The sequence below is a fragment of the Carica papaya genome, chromosome 8 (genome assembly GCF_054855325.1).
Source record: "Carica papaya isolate Zhongbai chromosome 8, ASM5485532v1, whole genome shotgun sequence".
Lineage (NCBI taxonomy): Eukaryota > Viridiplantae > Streptophyta > Magnoliopsida > Brassicales > Caricaceae > Carica > Carica papaya.
In genome coordinates, this window is record NC_142316.1 from 8,506,408 (window position 1) to 8,530,959 (window position 24,552).

The 24,552-nt window shown below is 30.3% G+C and overlaps 2 protein-coding genes across 2 annotated transcripts; both read left to right on the forward strand.

The window, feature by feature from the left end:
- The first annotated feature begins 11,166 nt into the window (after positions 1 to 11,166).
- OFP13 (ovate family protein 13) lies at positions 11,167 to 12,232 on the forward strand. The gene has a single exon (XM_022041994.2). It carries the CDS (start codon positions 11,343 to 11,345, stop codon positions 11,985 to 11,987), a length of 645 nt encoding a protein of 214 aa, XP_021897686.1. The 5' UTR covers positions 11,167 to 11,342; the 3' UTR covers positions 11,988 to 12,232.
- A 7,178-nt stretch (positions 12,233 to 19,410) lies between these two features.
- On the forward strand, positions 19,411 to 22,933 carry LOC110814529 (protein SMAX1-LIKE 3-like). The gene is made up of 3 exons (XM_022042008.2): positions 19,411 to 20,778; positions 20,985 to 21,219; positions 21,513 to 22,933. The coding sequence occupies exons 1-3, from the start codon at positions 19,601 to 19,603 to the stop codon at positions 22,656 to 22,658; spliced, it is 2,559 nt and encodes an 852-aa protein (XP_021897700.1). The 5' UTR covers positions 19,411 to 19,600; the 3' UTR covers positions 22,659 to 22,933.
- The last annotated feature ends 1,619 nt before the right edge of the window (positions 22,934 to 24,552 follow it).

A 24,552-nucleotide genomic window follows, 5' to 3' on the forward strand; every position in this document is an offset into this window, starting at 1 on the left:
TTTTTAGTTTAAATAGAATTGGGTTTGGGTTTTTGGGTTTGAATTTTAAAGTGGAAAGGGTTTAATTTCAGTTTTGTTTGAGGATTGCTGATTAGAAGACATTAACTTGACTTTAGGAATTGGATTAGGTTAAAAGAAAATTTTGAGGTTTGACTAAAATGGAAAAATTAAGGAATTTGGGTGAGAGATTGATTTGGTAACAATAATAATAATTTTATTTTTTTAAAAAAAATTAGTAAATAAAAATTAGTCCGAATAAAATTAAAATGTCTTTATCGATGAATAATTCTGCAAATGATATTTCATATGGTTCTTCAAAAGCATGCTTTAAATTTTTAAGTTTAATATTATGTCATCAACCAATCGTTCACATGTTTATGCTAACAAATGTTTGAGTTTTTAGTTGAAGGAATTATTATAGCAAAGAAGTTATATCATTTAATGTTGTTAGTTAAGAAAGTTTGAAAGTGGCTCAAGATTAGATAGTTAGGAAATTTTGGTGTTAAAAGAACAAGACATAACAAGTCATCTTATCTATGATTTTTCTTTAAATTTTTGAAAAATTAAATTTTGAATTTTGTGTGAAAAATATTTTCAAAAATGAATTTTGATGAAACAAGTTTTAAGCAAATAAAAAATGTTTTCAAAGAATTTACCATATGTGTCACATGCAACATGTCAACATAAACATATAATATTTTATGTATGGCATAAGTATGTATCACACACAACACATCAACACGGTACACAAAAAGTCCCTAATATGTCACCTTTAATACATTAATTCAACATAAGGTAAGTTTTTATGTGTTTTATATGTGTGGTTCACAAATAAAATACATGTTTAGGATATACATAAATGTTTTAGGTGTTAGAGCATTTAAAACACCAAAGTATTTAATGTATTCTAACCGTTAGTAAATCATTGAGGACAATACCTATCATAATTTCTTCATTTTTTAAAATGATTTTAAGAGAAATCAAAAGAAAAAATCTTGTATTCTATTTAGCCAAAAATGAAAAACACCTAGGATTAAGCTTTCATTTGTTGTATTTATTTTTTGATACAGCTAACTTCAAATTTCTTCTTACATTATTCATGTGCTTTAAAAAAGGTTGGATAAATCTCTTGGATGTGTTTTTTTGAGAAAGTTGCATGTTATTGGGTTATTTGTCCACTAGCTTTTGTAAAAAATGTTGAAGGTAGAAGAAACTTCAAGTGGATTGCTTGAGGAGAGACTTAGGCACGAGATCAATAGCCAAACCTCTATAAATAACTCTTGCAATCTCTCTACATTTCTCTATTTTATTTTCGTATTGCATCTAGATATAAGTTATATATTAATTTTTTGCTTGTACATTTAATTGCTCTTTAATATTAAAAACTCAGTACTCTCCTTCTTTGGTACCATAGATATTTAAATTAACACACTATTTTAATGCACTAATGAAGTAGACTCTAAAAGTCTTCTTCTCGTCGAAGCAACAAACTGAAACATGCATAAGAAATTCCCAGTTATAGTTGTAATGTTTCCCCTTTAATGGATTTTGATAGCAAGTGATGAAAGATAGGTTTCTTTTAACTACTAGAGCCCATGTTAAAAATCTTTATTCAAAGAAAGTGATGTGATTTCATTAGTTAAAGAATGGGAGGCTCTTAACAAAGTTATACATGAGCAATTTATGAATATGACCCTGTCCATAAGTTCTTATGTGATTTTTTTTTCCAACTTTGGAGAATCTATTAGAGAGTATATTGTACTTTTTTTAGGCCGCACTTAATTTCTCAATGGGTTATAAGGAACTTCAGGAACTTATTTAATCCAAACCAAACATACTTTTTGGGGTTCAACTTGATTCCAACTTTGTCTAAAGAGTCAAATGTCTCATTAAAATTGCCAATATATAAGTCGAAAGTATTGACCTTAGCAAGCATGTTAAATATTGATATTTTTTTAAAAAAATTTCCATAAGGCTAGAGTACTTTTACACCATAATTGGTATATGTACAAGATATTTTGCTTCAAATGGCTTCAATTCTTAATATTAAGGACTTATAGGGTGATGAAGAAAATTTTCTCTTCATATTCTAGATATGGATTTATCAAAATTCTTTTTATCAACATAGTTTTTTTCTTGGTATCTTTACTTTATTTGGTGTTTATTCTTATTAACCAATGAAATACTTATAGTTTTATATACAATAAATTGTCCATCGTTTTTAACAGACAAACGAATTGCTTTGATAATCAATATTCCCTTTTTTCATTAACAAAAGCAATGGCAAGCTACATGTTTTGACCCTGGTTCCTTTAGAACACTTAATATTTCACGTAATTCCTCTTAGTTAGATTTGTAATACCTACCCCCAAAATTTGACCTGGGATTAATTTTAAAGTCTAAAAAAAATATAAAAATATAATTTATAAATTTATAAATTTTATTTAATGAAAAATTAGGAACAAATAGGTTAAAGATGAAATTGAAAACAATTTTGGAAAAAATGTGTGAAAATTTGGGTTCAAATGGTGTTTTTTTAAAAAAAATCAGAAGCTAAAAGTCAAAATATAATTAAAGAAAATTGTGCCACATAGGACCATCCAGTCAGCAGCCCCGATGAACCGGAGCGCGCCATGTGGCAAGGCATGCTGACTTAGTACCACGCGGGAGGTCATGCTGGCAATCTGCATGCCCACGATCGGACAACCAAGAAGCATTCTCGCATGTGTGAATGGTATGGATCTGTTCCCTCCTCATACGCGATCAGACAGTCGTGATTAAACGTGATGAACAATTCAGATTCGTTCTCTCTTTAAATGTGATCGTACGGTTGAGATCAAATCGCGATGAACGGTTCATATTTATTTCTTCTTTAAACACGATCAAACGATCAAGATCAAATAGGATGAACAATCTAGATTTAAGGAAGACGGGTATAAATATCTCGCATCACCCCGAACCCAAACCCTACCTGCCAGCCTCTCGCCGAAAAAGAAGAATCAGTCGCTGGAAAAGGGAGCCGACGGTTGCTCACCATCGCGCCAAAACTACCTCTGACAGCCAAAAAAGATAAAAATTCTCTTATCCACTCGAAATTTGATTACGAACACCCCCATGGTCAAATTGGAGCAAAAAGAATGGCGGATGAGAAAAAAATCATGGGCAAAGCTCGGCGGTGCCGCCGCGGGCAAAACTCGAAACTGTGTCCGATGAGCCCCTTCCTGTTTTTCAATTCGTGCGATTTTTTCACCATTGTGCTCACTGTTCTATTTTCTATAGGCTGACCGAAGAAAAATATCCAATGGAGCTGCCGCACCGAAAAATCCCACCGCTAGTAGTTTTTTTTTTTTTTTTACTTTTTTCGGCTAACTGAGGCCTCTTAACATATTTTCTCACAAGGATGGGTATAAAATCGGCCAAAACTGGCCGAAAATGGGCAGACTAAGGTAAACTACCGAAGCGAACGACGGTACCGTCGCCGGAGCACGGTGATGCCGCTGTGTCAGAATTTTAAAATTGGCTAGAAAAGGTTTTTAACTCCGATTTTGAATTTTTTACAGTATTTTTAGATACGTGAAGCGTGTTTTAATCTCTATAGGAAAATTCAAGAAACCCGAGGACCGCCAGTAGGCGCAGCTGAAAGTTCGATATTTCGAATATCGATTTGAGTAAGAATCCCTCACCTTATTCTCTGTTATAGAATTCAAGCTTAATAGTCGATAATATGGTATTTTGTGTAATTTAAAAAACTTTGAGAATAATTACAGTTTACTAATGGAGTCAGAACTGGTTAGTTATTTATTTGTTTGTCCTGTGTAACTGATTATTTGATTTTACAGTTTTAAATACATGAGAATATACTGGAATGGTTAAATAATTCAGTTGTGCTTTCTTGGTATATATATTGCTTGTCTTACATGATTTACGGTTGATTGTGAAATTGGTAATTAATATGCAAACAAAAAATTGATTGGTCATGTGAATTAATGAATGGAAGCCTTACTAGATATTTTGGGAGATGGTGGACGAACCGGGTACATAAGAAATCCTATCGTGAACGTTGCCTCATACCGGACGGGGTATCGATGATTGGTATTTTTGGCGTTCATACCGAACAGGGTATGGGGACGGCCGGTTAGTAGACAGTGTTGAATATTAGTTCACGCATAATGAGACATCTCTATGGGCCCCCAATGATACCAATAAACAAATAAAAAGGAAAAGTTACTGTTCTTACTCACTTGAATATGAGATTTGAATGTTGTTTGTGTTATTGTGTCTATAGGTCAATTTTGGAAATCTTGCAACAGCAAATATATGCAATAAATGATTTTTCTTATGATAAATGAATTTGCTTAAATCAAGAGCTATATTGGTTGTTTTTATGATTTTTACCAACCTTCAGTTTCTATATCGGTGAGTAGTGTGATATTCTTACTAGGCTAGTGTAGCTCACCCTTTTATTAACTATTTTAGATTAAGAGAACCAAGACCCAAATCCCAATCAATAAGAGGGTTGTGAATAGTTCACCACTCGAACTCCTTCAAAAGCTAATGAAGGTCATCCTAAGATGCTCAATTGTTTACTTTTCATTTATTTTTTTTATTTTCATTTGTTCTTTTATAATAGACATTCTTGTAGCTCTATTGGGCATTCTAAATTAGTGTGTAAGGAATGTAAACCCTAACTTTATTTTTCTGCTTCCGTATTCAATTTATGTCTTTATTTTCTTTTAAGTTTCGGATTTTTACAAGATCTTTTTATATTTTCTTAAACCATTTAAGCACAAAGTGTTATCACCTTAGAACAACATATGCCCTTGAGTTATATTTAGTTGCATATTAATAATCTCTAAAATGTAATAAGGAGGGGTATAACCTTCTTATTGTTATTCTCTGAGCGACCTTACCTTAGGTTCTGAATAGAGGATCCATCCCCCATTGTTTTCAAGCTTTGGAGTTGTTATCCTTTTACTTTATACCATTTACCTTAGAATTATTATGTTTTAGTGTCTTCTACAAAATCTCTCCTATGATGGTTGGATTTTTTTTCTTTTTTCACAAAGGAAAAGTAAATTATTTATTCGTCATATTGCTTGTGAAGTTTGCCACTAAACTGGGTATTTCTCTTATCTTTCTCCTTAAGCTCCTTAGATTGTTGGTGAAGTTCACATCTATGTTAGGTATTTCTCCCTTCTTAACCTAAAAAGAGATATATGGTTCTTTTTCTGTCTTATTGACTTAAGAAAATGGGTTATGAAAGCTTTCTTGATTTAGGTTGACATTTGAATTGACTTGCCAATAACATTTAGTACCATTATTGTGCCACTCCCTGAGGAGTTGAATGAAGTGTGCCATACATAACAATATCTAGACCCAACAAATAACATCTTGGACTTAAAATATTTGTAGATTGTTGATTAAGTGTATGGTTCCATACATCGTAGTTGATGTTGGACATTGTAAAGCATCATAGGAGAGTGTAGGTTAGAAAGGTTAAAAAAAGGTGTCCGCTTATGTCATCCTACCATACTTCAAAGATAGTAGTTGAGAACCTTTTTTCCATTATCTCTTTTATCTTGCAATTTAATATCTCCTATCGCCTATAATGGAAAATAAGATTATCTCAGTCCCTTTATATTATGTTTTTCCACATCCCTTTTTACTTGTTTACTTATGTTTGTAAGTCATGCATGAGACAAAAAAGTTACATCTTATATCATTAAGTAACTAAGGATATTTAAAGGTTATTTTTGTTGTATTATGATTGAAATATGTGTTTTTAATTGATTAAAAAATGTACAGATTTATTGAAAAAATAGAAATATCTTGTTTATTTCTTGAGTTTTTGGGATTTCTTACCGCGATTGACTAAAACTGGGATCCTTATAGACATCATGGTGACCAGGATGTTCATCTTATTCATAACTAAAATAAAACTAAGAGTTGTAGGAGTTTTCTTCTCGAGATATGTGGCTAGGCTATCTTATCCTTTTTCCTTCATTGCTTTTTTTCTTTTTCTTTTTGTCTCTTTAACAAATGCTCATCTTGTTCAAGATTCAAGAAATGTTTTTAGAGATAAAACCAAATGTTGCAGTTTGAAAATTCATAGTTTCTTAACCTATAAAATCGATAATAAATAGAGCATAAAAGCTAATGGTATACTAGGTAGTAAAAAGATTACATTTATTTTCATTCAAAGAAGTGCAAGGACTTGATCGTTGAAACATGTAGCAATTTGAAAGTAATTTCTGCTGGTTAAGATAACTACCATTAATTGACAAGACACTTAAGAGGGAGTTGTTGAGGTGACAGACATTAGGAAATCAATTGACAAGACCTCTTAATTCTAAAGGTTGTTGAGGTGACTAGAATTCGCAAATTTTTTTATCTTAACAGCTAGCTTATATACACATGGCCTTGTCCGAGAACTTGGGGATTGGAACCTTGCCAATTTTAAAGGATATATTTAGGAGTTTTAGATCAAAAGATGTGATAGTAGGTTATTTTAGGAGTCTTGTTATTTCAAAAAAAAAAAAAAGTATGAGAAATCTTACATCTTATTCTAAGGTACAAAAATCTTTAGCTCCATAAATTAATTAGACAAGTCTTTTTATATAAGTGAGACAACATTTGTGAGAAGTTAGATCCGTAGTTTACCGATAGCATTTGCTTCTTGTTAATAACCAAAGAAAAGAACTTTTCGTATCTAATTTAGGAATAATATTTTACGAAAACTTTACTAAAATCTTACATAATTAAGACTATAAGATTATCATGTTGGTTATAATCTTAAACTAAACTAAAAGGTGGGATAAAACCATGATTTATATATTTTTAGATCAGGTTTTCTTTTTTTTTTTTTTGGGGGGAGGAAAATCTCTATCTAATTTGTCTTCTACTGAGACATGTCCAGCTTGCTTACGCAATATTTTTATAAGTTAGCAACTGATATCTCTCCATATTCAAATTATATCATATATTATTCCTACATAACTAATTAAGATGAAGAGAATACGAACATTCTCTACAAATTATTAATAATTTAGTTCATGCACACTGACATATCCTCATTGTAGTTACAAGCAGATCAGTTGACCTTCATGTTGTCTAGATTAAGTTGATCATCATTATAATAATTAATATGTAAATTAAGTTCCAATGAAATAATAGTTTATACAAAATGAGATTAGAAAAGGGCGTTGTACTTTCTAATTTAATAATAATTATAAATAAAATAAAAACCCATCAAATGTCATCTCTTATATATGTAAATGAGACAAAGCAGCGGTTATACGTGCCTGATTCTTGCATTTGCACCAAACAGCCAATCCATTTTTCCACGTTCTTTCCATGTTGCTGGTGAGTAACTATATATATACATATATATATATATGTATCATAATGGAAAAACATATTGAATTGATGATTTATTTATTCGAAAACCAAGTACCTCTACTTCTCTCTCTCTCTCTCTCTCTCTCTCTATATATATATATATATATATATATTATAAATGGATACAGTCTTTAACTGTTGCTATCAGCTAATATATATATATATGTATGTATATTGTAGTATTGATATCTGATCAATTGTTTGCGAGTATATAAATAATTTTCTTGAGACATATCCATAAATAATTCAATTTCGAGCTTGATTTACTTACTATGTTAATGGGCCAGAAGTTGAGATAGCATGAGATTTCTTCTGATTGACTTGATTACTTAAGTGTGTAGAATGGAATATATAGCACTGAATTAAATTTGATCTTGGATTAAGTATTACATATATAGATATATCCCTAATACACTATAGGTACATACAAATGAAATATTTTATTAATTATAACTAAATATTATAACATTGAAATCCTATAAATAGGGAACAAAAGAAGAAAAGTTGTTATATATATGTTATAATTAATCTGTCTATGAATTAATACAAGAAATATTAGTTTTGGAAGCATATAAGCCGCCAAATATATCATATAGGGTCAACGAGGCATGTGCATGGATCTGCTTCACTCACAATTAATCCATGATCTTATATATGTATGTATATATATATATATATATATACTTATATTCATGTATCTGGTAGAAAGGAGACACAACAGTTCACTTACAGCCTTTTTATTCTTCAAGAGAATCCATTATCATCACCTAATCACCGACACCAATATCTCTCTCTCTCTCTCTCTCTCTCTCTCTCTCTCTCTCTCTCAGCATTAATATAAAAGCTCTTGTTTTTACTGGCTCTATAATAAATATATATATATTTATGTGTTTGTGTGAGTTGACTGTATAACAGAACATTCTCATTTCAGTTTGTTTAGTATGGTAGTCATATATATTGCATATAGCATATATATGTATATGTAGGGTTTCCTGTATCTATATTTATATGTATATGTGTATATTTAATTATATTTATATATGTATTATTATTTGAAATTATTGAGTCAAATTTGATGATTGGTTTTGTTGTCCTGTTCTGGAGCTATAAATTATTGTTCATTTTACGACATTTGAAACTCGAAACTCCGAAAATTTGCTGCTTGAAAACAAATTAACTTTAACTTTCCTAATTAAAAAATTAAAGAAGACAAGAAATGATTTCCCATTGGAAAAAAAAAACGTTATATAAATATTATATACATATATATATATGTATGTATTTCCCATTGAAATATATTATTAATTTCTATTTTTTGCATTGGCTGGTTTAAGATCAGAGAAATCGAAAAAGAATCAAAATCAAAGCAGGATTTACAAGTTATGGAAGAAACTTTTTCAGAAATTGAAAAAGAATCAAAACTGAAACTAAAAAATTTAAGATGCGAAGAATAAAACAGATTTATAACGAATCTAAATAGAACTAATATTCTCGTATCAAACTAAAAAAATATATCTGAATTCATAACAAAAAAAAATTTAATAATTTTTATGTATAATAATTTATATATATAAATCTACATAATAAATTTAAAACTAAATACGTGACTTTTTTTTTAAAAAAAAAAAGAAAAGAAGAATAAATATAATATATTTAATTTTTCTAACAAATGTTTAAAACAAATAGAAAAAAAAAAGTGAGGCTACAGAAATTGGTTTGATATTTTCTTCTTCGTAAGATGAATGATTAGATAACAATAGCAGCACGACAGAACCCGCAGTACGACGTCGTACAAGGTGGGGTAAAACGTGGCTGTACAGTATGCAACAGTCCAATCTGTACATAAATAAAATATTTTATTTAGATTATATAAGTATATAATATACATATTCACGATATATAATCTATTGACATTTTATATAAATATGATGTATTTAATATGTAAAATTATTCCATTAAATTAATGGTTAAAACTAGGTAACTTATGGACAGCCTAATTTCTAAAATCATTTTATAAATTCTTGAAGTTAAGCTATTTCTAATTTCTTAGTAATCAATCAAACACATTCATTTATGAATCACTTTAATTTTTATTACAATTGTATGGTTCTTATAATGTTCTTCAATACGAAAATTCGAACTTTGCAATAACTTAACGTGGGATTAATTTAGATTTTTTTAGAATTAATATTTTATGCACTTAAAATAAATTTAATTAAATAAAATTAAGCAATTTATTACAAAGAAAAAGAAAATAATAAAATAGTGTCCGGGTTTATTACTCTTGCATAATTCCATCACAGAAGCAAACATGTGCATGAATTTAATCAAGTATTTCAAGAAAGCTAAAGATACAAGTAAATAACCAATGGGTTTGTGGTATGTACAAATTGAATTATGGAAGTTCTACTAATTTTTCTTCTTATAGATTTTACGCAATATTCATGTGACTTATTTAAGAAGCGAGGATGTTCGCCTATGCACCATAAATTTGCAACACAAAAATTGACTCCTCCACCGTTTACCTCTTATACATACATGTACATATTCACACACACACACACATATATATATATATATATATGGGCTATTAAAAGGCTTTTATTTTTTTCTTTTCTCTTTTTGACAAATTTCACTTTTACCTTAATTTTTTTTGTAAACATCCCTCGGATGATGAATACGTATAATTTAAAAATATATATATATATATATATATGAGTGATTCATATACATTATCTCTTTCTCTTTCTTTGAAACGAGAGTTCTATTAATTGATATGCTTTCACAAACAATTAAAAATTTAATTTCTTAATTTGTATCTTCAATTTTTAGCATTTTAAAAATACTCACATTTCTATTTTCATTTTATTAAAAATTTTAGCTCTATTGTTTCGTTTTTTTCTTCTATGATAATTTATTTATTTTTATAATTTTGTGTATTAAATAATAGATAACTACGTTAGTGTGAAAATAACTTTAAATATTTAGAAGGTTCTCGTATATTCTAAACATATAAAAACAATTCAGGTGCACCCATAATAATCATAAATACCTCTTTAAGTATAAATTACGAATAACTAGAAGTATCTCGAATGTTTAAATTAGTTTAAAAAATTATTATTTTTTATATTTTTAGTACTTTTAAAATATTAATAGAGATTTAAAATAATTGAGTGTTTCTAAACAATCTAAATGCTCAATTTTATTTTTTATATTTTTATGGATGTTTTAGTTATTTGAGGTATTTAAGAATTTTATTTTTAGTATTGGACAATATTTTTGAATGTTTCATATATTTAAGAGTTTTGTTTTTCATTCTAAATAATCAATAGTATTTTTATATTAAATTAAAAATTTATAGTGATATTAAGAAGTATTTACATATATACCTTATTTTATAAACATTAATTTAAATAAACAAATTTTCATCAAATATCAAACACTTTTACTAAAAAGTCAAATTGTTTTTTTTTTTGTTTTAACTTCTCACTATATTGGCATTCAAAACTCATTAACAAACACGCATTAAACCACATGAAACGATAAAATATAATTTCTATGCATATATATATATATATATATATTTATATGGGGTAACAGCATTAAAAATAAAATTAATTCAACAATAATAATTGAATGTTTCTTTAAAATTTAAAATAAATAAATAAATAAATTCAGTTGTTGTGGGAGGAAACATTTATTCTATATAAATAAAAATAAATAAATAAATAAAAACTCAATTTAATACAAACATGAGATACCTTATCATCCCCACTCTCTTTCCATCTTGTTCCTTTTTAAATACCTTCCTCTGCTCCAATTAATACCATCTGATCAGAAAACTAACACCTCACCACCACCCATTCGTTCAGCAAATCAAAACCCAGACGTCAGAGCTCAGGAAAAGATTAATTTTCTGTTTGTTTCTCGTCAAAAAAAGTTAGATGGGCAAGAAAATGAAGCTCCCTTCTCTGTTCAAGACCACCAAAGAAGCAGCTTGGCAATGGCCGCTCTGCAAGCAGCCCAAAACCCTTTCATTCCGAGCAGGCGACGATATCTTCAAGACAGTCAACTCAGTATTCTTCGAAGCCGGGATCGAGACACCAGACTCATGGTTCACGAACTCATCTGAGTCAGCAAGCTTCTCCACCGAGTCAGACGAGTTCGACGGTGAATCATTAGAGATGGTGGTGCGTGGAGTGATGAGATCATCTCAACGGCTGTTCTTCGAACCAGGAGGTGAGTCAAGCTCCATCTTAGGAGAATCACCATCGAAAAAAACGGCGCCGTTTGAGGAGAGCGTAGTGCTGGCTATGGAATCTGATAATCCGTACGTAGATTTCAGAAGATCAATGGAGGAGATGGTGGAGTGGCATGGATTGAAAGAGTGGGAAGGATTAGAGAAGTTACTGAGTTGGTATTTGAAGGTAAACAAGAAGAAGAATCATGGGTTTATAGTTGGTGCTTTCATTGATTTGTTTCTGACTCTTTCTTCAACCTCCGTTTCTACTTCCTATTCTTCTGCTGTTTCTTCATGGCCATCCCCTCCTTCTTGCTCCAGACAAGATCAGATGCTACTCTCAGATTAGCACCCCATACAAATATATAATTTTTAATTTGTAAATTAACTTTTGGTGAAGATTAGGGATCAGGGAGCTTAATAACATAACTATATCTATATGTATGCGTACATAGTGTATGTTTCTCTTGGGGCTAGCTCTCTCTCCCATGAGATTGATGACAGGTGATTTTGTGTATATCTTAGCTAGATTAAATGTTAATTACCATCTCACTTATATTTTAATTAAATTCATAAGTTAATTAATTATCTGATTGTAGAGAGGACTCACTCTTAAAATAAATAAATTTTATTTTGGCATAAAATCAAATTTTTATTTTCTTTGAATTGTAGAAGTTGATAATTTTCCAAAAAATCATTTCCGGTCGCTTTTTAGAAGAAACGAGAAAATAATACGTTATATAATCATAATTAAATATTATATGCATTATAGATTTATTTATACATAGTTAGGTTATAACTTTCTTTTTAAAGATAAATTTATTCTCAAACGTTTTTCTTTCTTTTCGCCAATTGCTGCTTAAAAAAAAAAAAGTTGTAATTTAAGATAATAATCATACAACTTACTAGAATAGTATTATATATTAAATTTAAGAAATAATTGAATCATTTAGTCCAATTTCACAGGAAAACCAATTTTTTTTTTCTTTTTTGTTAGATTATGTTTAAAAGTTTCTTAAATTTGGTTATATGTGACCAAATTTAACTAATATTAAAATTAGTAAGGTAGTGAATTCTTTAAAAAATCACAAAATTTCGAATTGAAAAACTTCAAATCAAACAAGAGGTGCAATTGAAATTTATTCCTAAATTAATTATTAGGTAAACAATAAGAGGTCAAACTAAAATTTATTTTAAAATTAACTATTTAAGTGGGAAAAATACTCATGGAAGGAGTAAATAAAGTAGGTCATACATGGCTTGTGATTTTGGACAACCACCACCCCATCTCATAATTTATTACGAGTGAGGGAACCTCATGAAATCTAGAAGGACAACATCACATGACAATAAATGTTTAGATATACAAATTCTCTCTTATGCATTCATCCCATATATATATATATATATGTATTCTCACTATTTACCATATGCATACATATTAAGCTTCAATTAAGTTTAGATAACTCGGTAGGAAGATGTTTTAACATATGCATGTGATAAAAGTATCAAAACTTTAATTAAACAACTTAATCTAATTATTAGTAAACAATTATTTTTATGAGCAGTTTAGTAAGTATTTACATTCTAATATTAAATATTTGAAAAATATTATTGCTAACATGATATATATATATATATATATATATTCCAGACATAATCAAATTTAATGTATAAGTTTCTGTCTTTTACCATCCATTTGACATGTAATCCTTCTTCTTAATTATGTAAACAAATTTTAGTACATCAATTGCTTTTGTAAAATTCTTTCTAATTATTCATCTACCAAAAACTAATTATAAACACAAGAATTACCTAACTCCATTCTTGACTCTCAACCATGAACTGCATTAGATGATACCAAAATTTGTGAAGTCTCTCCAATGCAAAAAAATTCTGCTACACCATTCCCAACATTTGTTCAGAAGATGCATCTTATTATGCCTATTCAATCTTTCAAAACATTTATAATATTAGTCAAACCTGATTTATAAAGACATGACTAAATTCGTATTGAAATTTTTATCTCCCTACCAAATGAACCTCTCCAATCCATGTGACTACCTAGATCTCTATCTTGGGACTTTTCTTCAAATATTATATATAAAAATAAAAATATCATCAAAATAGACCTAATCAAATCTTGAAAAACCTAATTTTTTGCATTATGCTAATCATATTCTAAACAATGTCTTAAACCAATTAAATAGCAAGGATCCATCCGCCGCAATCTCTTTTCTTTTTTTTTTTTTTACATCTATGTTATTATGAATTCATCTCTCACTGTTTGTTATTTCTATTTTTTATTTTTCAGTGTAGTCTTTTTAACTCTATTAAATTGTCTCTCGACGGTGTTGCACATATTTATATCATTTCAATAAACTCTGGCTTTCTTAAAAGAAAAAACCCATTAATCATATAAAATAAGGCAAATTACGTAATCATTCCATTAAGTTTTGACATTTATTATAATTTGCTTCCTTATATTTTTTGTTTATAATTTAGTTATTAATGTTTTCTATTTGTTTAAAATATTTATTCTTTCCATGTTTTCATGAAGAAAACTAATGTAACCATGAAGGATTAATTAAAGAGACTCTTTAATCAAGTGGATCATTGACCATGAAGGATTAATAATACAAGCCCAAAATATGTAATGAAAATGTAAAAAGATTGTTCAACTTAATTTTTTTTTATAGAGGGTCAATATAATAAATGAAATAAATCTATAGAAAAAATAAGTAATCAAAAGTTTATATATTGAATCATTATGAAATTTATAATTAATTAAAAATTTATAAGTAATCACATTGTTTTTTTTTTTTTGTTTTTTTTTTAATATTCAGGCAGATACTAATATATATTATCATAATAAAAAGATTAGAGCCTACATCCATTTTAAACCCATTTTATACCCAAAATTAGAAATGAAAACCCAATCCCATTTAACCCAACAAATACATCTAATTTGTTTTAATTAAGCCCAACCATCCATTAAAACGTTTTTTTCTTTTTGTTTCTTCGGCCACAGAGACCCAGCTTGTTTAGTAACACCCGCTGTCAACTAAGGACAATTTGCTTCTCCATTTATGTATCTTCTAATCTGTAATGGCACTTTGAAGGGTCGATATAAGACCTTGCTTGTGCTATGTAGACTCAGCATACATCAAATTTCCTTTTCTTAATTATCTCTAATTTCTTTGGTACTTTTTTAAGTATTGTGCACTATTGACATGAGTTATGGTTTGATTTCTAACTTTGTACATTTGTTTTGTATTTTCGAAAGAATTTGAACCTTTTGTCAACGCACATATTTAGCGGCATCATAAAACATTTAGAGAGATTTGATTTCCTTGTTTGTTTGTTTCAAATTGCATTTGATTCACTAAATATTAGTCTTTAAAAAGTCTAACGACTAGTAGAATATAAACAATATGTATTTCTATGATTAAATAGTATGAATTGGGAAATTGGAAAGGAAATAAGGGATTTTGAAAACAATATGCAAAAGAACAACCCATTTTCTTCTTAAGCTTAAACTTGAATATCCTAAGGTTGAACTTATATTTGTATTATTTACTCTCCTAAGAGAGTTATTCTTCAATTCCATAGTTTAATAGTCAAGAGATCTTTAAGAAAGATGGGAAACCTCCTAAAAAATTTTTGTTATGCATTTTTAACTTGAAAAAATTCATTAACTACAGTTATTATGCTGTAGGTTTTTTTACTTGAAATAATTAATATGTAAAAAAAAATTTTACTTGAAAATGTCACTAGTTTTTTTTTAAAAATAAAAAAAACTCAGTAATTGATGCTATAATCAAATAACTTATGATAGCAGTATAAGAGATAGAAAACTCTTAAGCGAAATGTTTATAGAAAGAATATAAGGAGGTTGCAAAATCTTTATTATAATGATCTTCCTTCTCTATTGAAAAAAGAGCATTACTACACGAATAATTTCTGATAAATTTATGCAGCACTTTGTTTAAATTTTTAACTATACATCTTTCGTACAGAGTTACAAGTCATGAGACTCATAAAATTCTTTACATCACATCGTTATAATATAATTAAACCTATTTTATGAAACAAAGCTCCTAAAGTTGCTAAAGAATCATTCAAAGTCTTCATTGATCTTGAATATATTTCTGATTTGAACTAATCTGCACCGAGGGTACGTATGAATTGGGGCGAGCTTCACATGCTCAGTAAGAAAAATAAACAGTGCACAAAATAAAGATATGCACACATTCAATCATATAAGGTCGATAAAATCAATACAAATTTTATTTTAAAATAGAATCCCACATAAAAAGAAATAGAATAATAATAATTTCACATAATCAAAACTTAACGTTCCCATACATCACACACCTCACTTTCACATATCTCAATAATTTCATCATTCACACATGGTTTCTCAAACATCACAAATATTCTAAAATCACGTTCATATAAACTAATGAGTTCATAGAAATACTGCTAACTGATTTCACAACACTTACATTTACACTTTTTAATAATTTCGTACATTTATCATTGAGTCACTTATTTTTACACGTGTCAATATCACTTTCATTGCACTGTTCATTTATTACTTTTTAGTTACACTTTTATTTTCAGTTACATTGTCATTATGGTTTATAATTTTAATTTTTTTCGTTTTTAAGAATTTTATTGCACTATGCCGTTTCCGCGGGTATGGAAGATCTCTCATCAATGAAGACATAAAGATCTCATCTACCATGTGGATACATCATTTATCACTTATCACTTGTCACTTATCATTTATTACTTCTTCAATGTATCCGAACACGAAACAATTATGCATTGGGTATCACTTATTAATTTTCACATACATCCAAACACGAAACGATTATATATAAGATTTTTCAACCATGTCTGACTGAGGTTGTATCCACAAGTAGGATTCACCACACTTCACTTGCCAAAATGGTCACACACACACACACATACTCCCCTTTTTGATACATGTTAAATAGATTTCCATATCTTTTAAATATTCTTGTATTATTTTTTTACTAATCAAATCCATTACTATATCATCTACTCATGCATGCACTTGCATATATATTATCCATAAATATGCCTACATAGTAAGTATAACATACATTTTGCACGCACAATCACACACTTAAATATATACATATATATATATACACGCACATAACCTATATACACTTGCATATTTACACAAGGCATATATGTATTCCACAAGGTATGTAGATACAAGTTGTTTACTCACACGTATTAACAATATAAATACATACTTCATATAATTATATATATATATATATTTATATATGCGTCATGCACATATACAACTCAGTAAACTGACATGTATAAGTTCTACATATATACAAGTAGCAATATGCATACATAAATATAAATCATACACATCATCATATAACTCTCAAATCACATGCAATTCCATGCACATACATAATGAGTTTACGAAAATCACATTAGAAAACTTAAATAATCTGTAAAATCCTTAAATAATTTATTTTAATAGAAAATAAAATTTTATAAAAGTATAAAAGTTTCTGAATGAGACTAACCAAATTCCTTACTTAAAATATGATCGGAGAGATTTCAAAATCCTTATTTGTTCGAATCTACAATCTTCTCCATACCTCAGTTACTACCTAACTATTTTTCTTGTTTACAAACAGAAAACACAGGTGTTAAATGATAAATAGTTTCGAAAATAGATACAATACAAAGGCAGATAGATTTTTACCTAAGGCATGCCAGCCTGCTCAATTGAGTTGCCATGCGCCACCGTACATGTGTTCCCTGTTCACCATGTGCCACCACCGAAGTGTCATATGCCGCCTCATGCGCGGTTGCCGGAACCAGCACTCGCCACCAGAACCATTGATGAGTCATCATGCTTCGATTGAAAATCATCACAGAACTGCTTGGGCGGTTAGATCCGGCACAAATTTTGTTGAATCATGTCGAGGACGCACCTCAAATTGAGAAATTGCGCCTAGCCTTTGCTGTAGGTCTCCTTCTTCTCCAGCTGCACACTGCTGCGCAGTTCCCTCCCTGGCTTTCTGTGTTCAGCATAGACAGATTGGTCTCTCATATCCGACATCTGGTTCCGCGTACCAAACAACCCTTTCCACCACACATCTGTCGTCTTCTCCGATTTTTTTTTCTATATACACGGACTCTCTTTCTCTTTCTATATAGATCGAAATCTACTCTCTCTCTCTTCCTCTTCCTCTTTCCGCATGGCTCTCTTTTACAGGCAGCTGTGAGGAGAGTCCCGCACACCACTTCTTTCTTTTCGATCTATTTCATGCCGATCTCTTCTTCTTTCTCTTATTCTTCTTCTACTAGAGGCGTGTATATGCTTCTAGTTCTTTTTTTTTTCTTTCCTTTTATCAAAACGACATCGTTTTAGAGTTTTCCACAATGATATCATTTTGGCTCCCTTTTTTACTTCTAACGTCCAGCTTCAAAACAACATCATTTTGATTTGTTTCAATCTAAATCTAAAAGATGGTGTAACCTTTACTATATATTAGTGCTCCATAAAAAAAAAAAAAGAACCATATACTATTTCTACATTTCAGAATATAAAAAATTAATGATTTTTGTTGGTATGTGTCAAATTCTATCTAGCTTTATCAAATTTATAATATTTAAAAAATTCTAACCATTCAAATAAACTTATTCATAATATTTGAAATTAACTATAATAATTATGATTTGATATGTGTAAAAAGTTTAGATAAGTTAAAAGAGAGATTTACTTACAGCAAAAAAAAATTAAAATTTGAAAATTCTAATCAAAATTATACCCAAAAAAGACAAGGAAATAAATAAGACATTTTAATAAAAAAATAAAGTAAGACTTTAAAGCAGGCTTTATACTTCAGAATATCGATCTGAGTTAATTTTTTTTTCTTTTTACATGAATTTCATGCAAAACAATCATAGAAATAATTAAATTATTTCATATTTTAAGCTTTTATGATCATAAAAATTCACATCTCAATCATCAAAAGCATTATCCCTTCCATTCGAGAAGAGAGAAAATAAAATTTAACCAGTCACCAATTCCTTTCAAACAGACAGACAGTCCAATCTTCTTTCTTCAACTCCTCGTAATTGGCAGACTCCATCATTTCCTTTTTCACTTTCTCTTTTTCCACATTCTTTTCTCTCTTTTCATAGTCTTGTTTTGATCAGCTTATTCTTCACACTATCTTTAACATTAATATATACTAATACGTACATCACTATTATTACATATATATACATATATTTATATATATATGTATATCAGTAACATATTCAATTTCACACACTAAAATATTAAGATTGAATCTAGAACCAAATTCTTATACTCATTTCCTAATAATAGAAGAGAAAGTAGTCAGTCAATTAAGTGTGGTTGGTTCACTATTATATATATAGAGAGAGCATATATATTTTATGCATAAAGAAAACCCAAGTGGTTATTCCATTCAAAAATAAAGTTTATATATAATTGTCACTATGCAGAGAGAGAACAGCTTTTAATTATCCTCACACACCTTTACATAATTATGAGAGAGAAGAGACAAAGTGAGAGAAAGGAGGCAAAGTTTAGATCACATGCAAACCACTTTCACATACAAAAGGCCAAATTTAATTTCCCTCATTAACAAGAAAAGCATAAAATCGTACTTAATTCTCATATTATTATTTACCTTTCTTTCCTTTATAGTCTCCTCCTCGGAAAACATATATACAATCAGATCACTTCCATATTATATATATATATATATCTTACAAGTATATGTTACAATCTTCACAAACCTCTCTTCCTCTTGAAATGAAATCTAAACACCCAGTAGTCTTGTTTAACTTTTCTCGAAGCCCTTCTACTTACATATATTAGTTTTTGCAGCGTGTGAAAAAAACAAGAGTTGATAGAAAATGAGAGCAGGAATTTGCAGTGTACAGCAAGCTCTAACTCCTGAGGCTGTAAACATAGTGAAACAAGCTGTTAGTCTTGCTACAAGACGAGGTCATGCCCAAGTGACTCCTCTCCATGTAGCAAGTTCTATGCTTGCATCTTCTGCTAGTCTTCTTAGAAGGGCTTGTCTGCAATCTCACTCTCACCCACTTCAATGTAAGGCCTTAGAGCTTTGCTTCAATGTTGCTCTCAACAGGCTCCCAGCTTCGAGCTCCAGCCCTCTTTTAGGCCCTCATTCTCCTCTCCCTTCCCTTTCCAATGCCTTGGTTGCAGCCTTCAAACGTGCGCAAGCTCACCAACGTCGAGGCTCAATCGAAAACCAGCAGCAGCCTATTCTTGCTCTCAAAATAGAGTTAGAACAACTTATAATATCTATACTAGATGACCCAAGTGTTAGTCGAGTCATGAGGGAAGCTGGTTTCTCTAGCACCCAAGTGAAAAACAATGTAGAGCAAGCTGTGTCTTTAGCAGTCTCCCCTCAAAGTCCTGGAACTAAACATCCTAATATGTCTCACTCTCCTTCTTACACCCATTTGAGGAATATGACAATGGCTCGTGGGAAGCCTTCGGATCAAGTTAAGAATGATCGAGATCATGTGACAAGCATTATTATCAACACATTGGCAAGAAAAAAAAGAAACACCGTGATTGTAGGAGACTATTTAAGCAGTAGTGAGGATATAGTTAAAGGAGTGATGGATAGGTTTGAGAAAGGACATGTTCCTGGGGATTTGAGGTATGTGCAGTTCATAAGTCTTCCTCTTGTGTCTTTGAGGAATCTTAGCAAGGAAGAGGTTGAGCAGAAGCTTGCAAAGCTTAGGCGTCTAGTGAAATGCTATATTGGTAGAGGGGTGATTTTGTATTTGGGTGATCTCAAATGGGTATCAGAAATTTGGTCATGTGATCAACAAAGGAGAAATAATTGGTATTGCCCTGTGGAGCTCATAATCATGGAGCTCAAAAGACTAGTTGATGGTGGAAGTGGGGAACATGAAGAGGGAGTATGGCTCATGGGCATTGCAACTTTTCAGACATACATGAGATGCAAAACTGGTCAGCCTTCTCTTGGGACCATGTGGGAGCTTCATCCTGTTACAATCCCACTTGACAACTTGAGTTTAAGTCTCAATCTTGAGAGGTAACTTGGATTAGAGATAAATTTAGCATCTTGTTTTTCTTGAAAATATAGTCTTTTCAATACCCAATATTCAATTTGTTATTATATGTGATTTATAAAATTTAAGGATGGATACAATTAGTTCAATGAAATAAAACTGTTTACTTTTTTTAAAAAAAAAGATTGTGTTGATACTTAATCATTGTGTTTTCTTTAACTTATTGCAGTGATTCTCAATCTCAGTATGGAAGTAGGGTATCTTATAAAGATGGGTGTTGTTGGCCAGTACAAGAAACAAGTGATGATAAACAGCTAATTACTGGTGCAGATACTTCAATAATCTATTTCAACAGGGAAGCAGCAAAAAGCAGTACACATGAAAACAAGGATACTTCAACAAGCTTGCCTTCATGGCTACAACAGTACAAGGAAGATACCAGAAGAAACCCCATAGACAATCAGGTTAACTTCCATCATAAATCTCAGTTGATTACAACAAATTATCTAGTGATTAAATCCTTATTCTTCCATTTAGACTTAAAGTTAATTTCACATAAAGTTTGGTGGGTATGGCGTGACCCACCCTTTTAACTTGTTGGCTTATGCGTAAAGGAATATGTTATTTTCTCTCAGTTTAAATTTTTAAAATAGTCGGCTCAATTTATTTTTGAGAAAGATAATAGGAAATGATTTTCTCATTGGCTAACTCTAGTACTCAAATTGAAACTAATAACTTTTACTCCCTCTAATACCAGGAATGTGTTAATGTTGTGGATGTATGCAAGAAATGGAACTCGTTTTCCAGTTCATCAAACAAACATCCCCAGAACACAGTTGATAAGAAGGTCATAAACTTTTCTTCACCATCTCCTTCTTCCTCCGCTTCAGTCTCTTCTCATGAGCACGCCAGCAATTTGAATCAAACTGATCATATAAGCTGGCCAGCTATTCTTAAGCTGAAAGTAGAAAAAGTCCGACCAAAAGAACACCAGTTCTGGATTTCTGAGAATGATGAAGGAGTTGAAAGCCATTTGAGAAGTTATCACGGTCATGAGCATAATAAACCAGAACTTCTATCCAATCCTAACTCTAGCCCCAACTCAGCTTCTTCGAGCGAGGCTATAGAGGAAGATACCGATGGCCTTAACATGTTCAAGGAGCTAAATTCCCACAACTTAAACATTCTTTGCAATGCATTGGAGAAAAAGGTTCCCCAGCATAAGGAGATTATTCCTGAACTTGTGAGGACCATCCTGCAATGCAGGTCTGGGATGAAGATAAAGAAAAGTAGTGAACTGAAACAATACAGACAAGAAAAGGAAGAAACTTGGCTATTCTTCTTAGGTGGTGATTGTGAAGTCAAAGAAGCGGTTGCTAGAGAGCTGGCTAGACTTATTTTCGGCTCACAAAGCAGCTTTCTTTCGATCAGCATGACTCATTACTCGATTCAAGAATCTAGCAAGAAGAGGAGGCAGGAAATGGATAGTAAGTGCTATGTAGAGAAACTTGGCGAAGCATTGAATGAGAACCCTCATCGTGTATTTTTCATGGAAGATATGGATCAAATTGATTCCTTTTCTCAAAAGGGTATCAAGCAAACAATTAAGAGTGGAAATATAACACTTTCCGGTGGGGAGACTGTTCCTCTTAAGGACGCCATTGTCATTTTCAGCTGTGAAAGCTTCAGTTCAGAGTCAATACCACCATGCTCTCCCTCTACAAGGCAAAAAAAGACCAGTGAAAACGAAGAGAAGGAAGATAAGAACAACCAGGGACTCGTCTCTCTAGATTTGAATATTTCCATTGAAGATAATACCAGCAGTGACGAGAGTTCAGATGAAGATATCGGAATTTTGGACTGCGTCGATAGGCAAATTGTTTTCAACTCTCAAGAAGTGTAGAAGTAGGGGATGTTAGGTAGCTAAGTTGATAGTTCTGCGTGCATGCATGGCTGGTTAAAATTTTCTTTTTAGGAAATTTTACATTTTTTATCCTAAAGATTTGTGGGGTGGGAAAGAAAAAATTTAAACTTACAAATGGGTATAGTAATGGTGAGAGGATTCTGGGAAATTTTCAAGGATTAGGGGCAAAAAGATGTAGTTTTTAGATCTTAATTATAATTTTGTGTATATTAATATTAACTTTTGCTACTTTATTATCATGATGTTGCATTGAACAGTTTGCTTGAATTCTAGATTTGATTTTTCTATGGGATTTCAAAAAGAAAAGTCATTTATAGTTGCCACTAATTTTTGTTTAAAATTCCTCTTCTTTTTTTTTGGAAAGCTACGAATATTATGAATTATCATGCCATTTAGCTTTAAACAATTTTCAGACTCTATACATATTACATATACATAAAATAACTCTTTAGCTTCATGATCAATATTCATCGGGTTATATAGTCTACAGGTTGTTGACTAGGTATTACCTTTGGATTTTTGAAGGATTCATTTAGTTTAATGCCAAATTTTGTCCACACAATTCTTTTCTCTGCATATTGAATTTAAAGAAATAATGTTATAATCTTTAAGTTACATAAAATATAAAATAATAAAAGAAGTGTAACTACTTGAACATAATCTTACATCATGATATGTTACAAATGGGACCATGCGTAATGATTATTCACAAAATATATTTGTTTATAAAATTTATCGAATCTATAAGTGATGATCTTTTTGTCAATGATAGGGAAGTATAAATAAAATACTACGAATATTTGTGATCTACTGTTAGATATTCATTTGAGTTATTACTATAGTATTTAAAGCAAATCTTTCACCCAATTCTATTAAATATGCTAGTAAAAAAGATTTATTTTCCACAACTAAAAACACATATTAGAATTCCACATCCTTGTGCAAAGAATATAACATTTTATTAAAGATGGTAGAAACATCATTGTCAAGGATATTTTTATAATCCCCCAATGGTATAAAAGAAATGTGTTAAATTCTTTTTTTCTTCAATGTTTTAGTTTATCTTCTTCATGTAACTTCAAAACTTTCTCCTATTCTTTAAATGCATATTACAATAGGCATATACAAACCATAAATAGAAAAAGACTAACCTAGTGATATGAGATTTTGAAAGATTAATTTCGAACATGAAGCTATGAGCGTGAAAACGAGAGTGTTGCATATGCGGGAGGACTATAAAGTGAAGAGTGCTGAAGGGAATAGTGATGAGAGTCGTCTAAAGTGTAAGATCACTATTTTACATAGCTGTGATCTTAGGATCGATCTTGGTATTACTTGTAAGATCAAATGTTCATCACATATTCGATTTAACAATTGAAAATAGTAGTTATCTGTGCTTTTGAAAATTTTAAATCATAAATATATATTTTTTTTCTTATAGTACAACCGATGAAGATGCAAGTTGTTATATGTATACTTCAAATTTTTGTCTCCCATTAGTTACATATAATTCTTTGCATCCTTGTATCTTACATTTAAATTTACTTTTATAAGCAATTTCTAATAAGTGGTACTAGATCATATTTCCGAAAAGTTGTAGTAAGAAAAAAAAAAAAAAAAATCCTTGTCTAATATTTTTATGTTGAACATGCCAGCTTGAAATGGTTGTGGATGTTATTTAATTTTTTCCATTTGGTTTGAATCAACGAGATGTCTTTTTACTTTAGAGAAAAGAAAAAAAGTTATCTAACGGATTCATGCCGTAAGGATTATGCATTATAATGAAAATAATTAAATTTCTTAAACTTAAGAAAAGAAAAATATATCACTTAATACTTTTGATCAATCTATAGTTGATTTTTGGCTTTTGTTT

Coding starts and splice junctions, on each gene's coding strand:
- LOC110814529 (XM_022042008.2), top strand. CDS start 19,601: ATGAGAGCAGGAATTTGCAGTGTACAGCAAGCTCTAACTCCTGAGGCT. Junction 20,779..20,984: donor TTAAGTCTCAATCTTGAGAG/GTAACTTGGATT, acceptor AACTTATTGCAG/TGATTCTCAATCTCAGTATG. Junction 21,220..21,512: donor GAAACCCCATAGACAATCAG/GTTAACTTCCAT, acceptor CTCTAATACCAG/GAATGTGTTAATGTTGTGGA.
- OFP13 (XM_022041994.2), top strand. CDS start 11,343: ATGGGCAAGAAAATGAAGCTCCCTTCTCTGTTCAAGACCACCAAAGAA.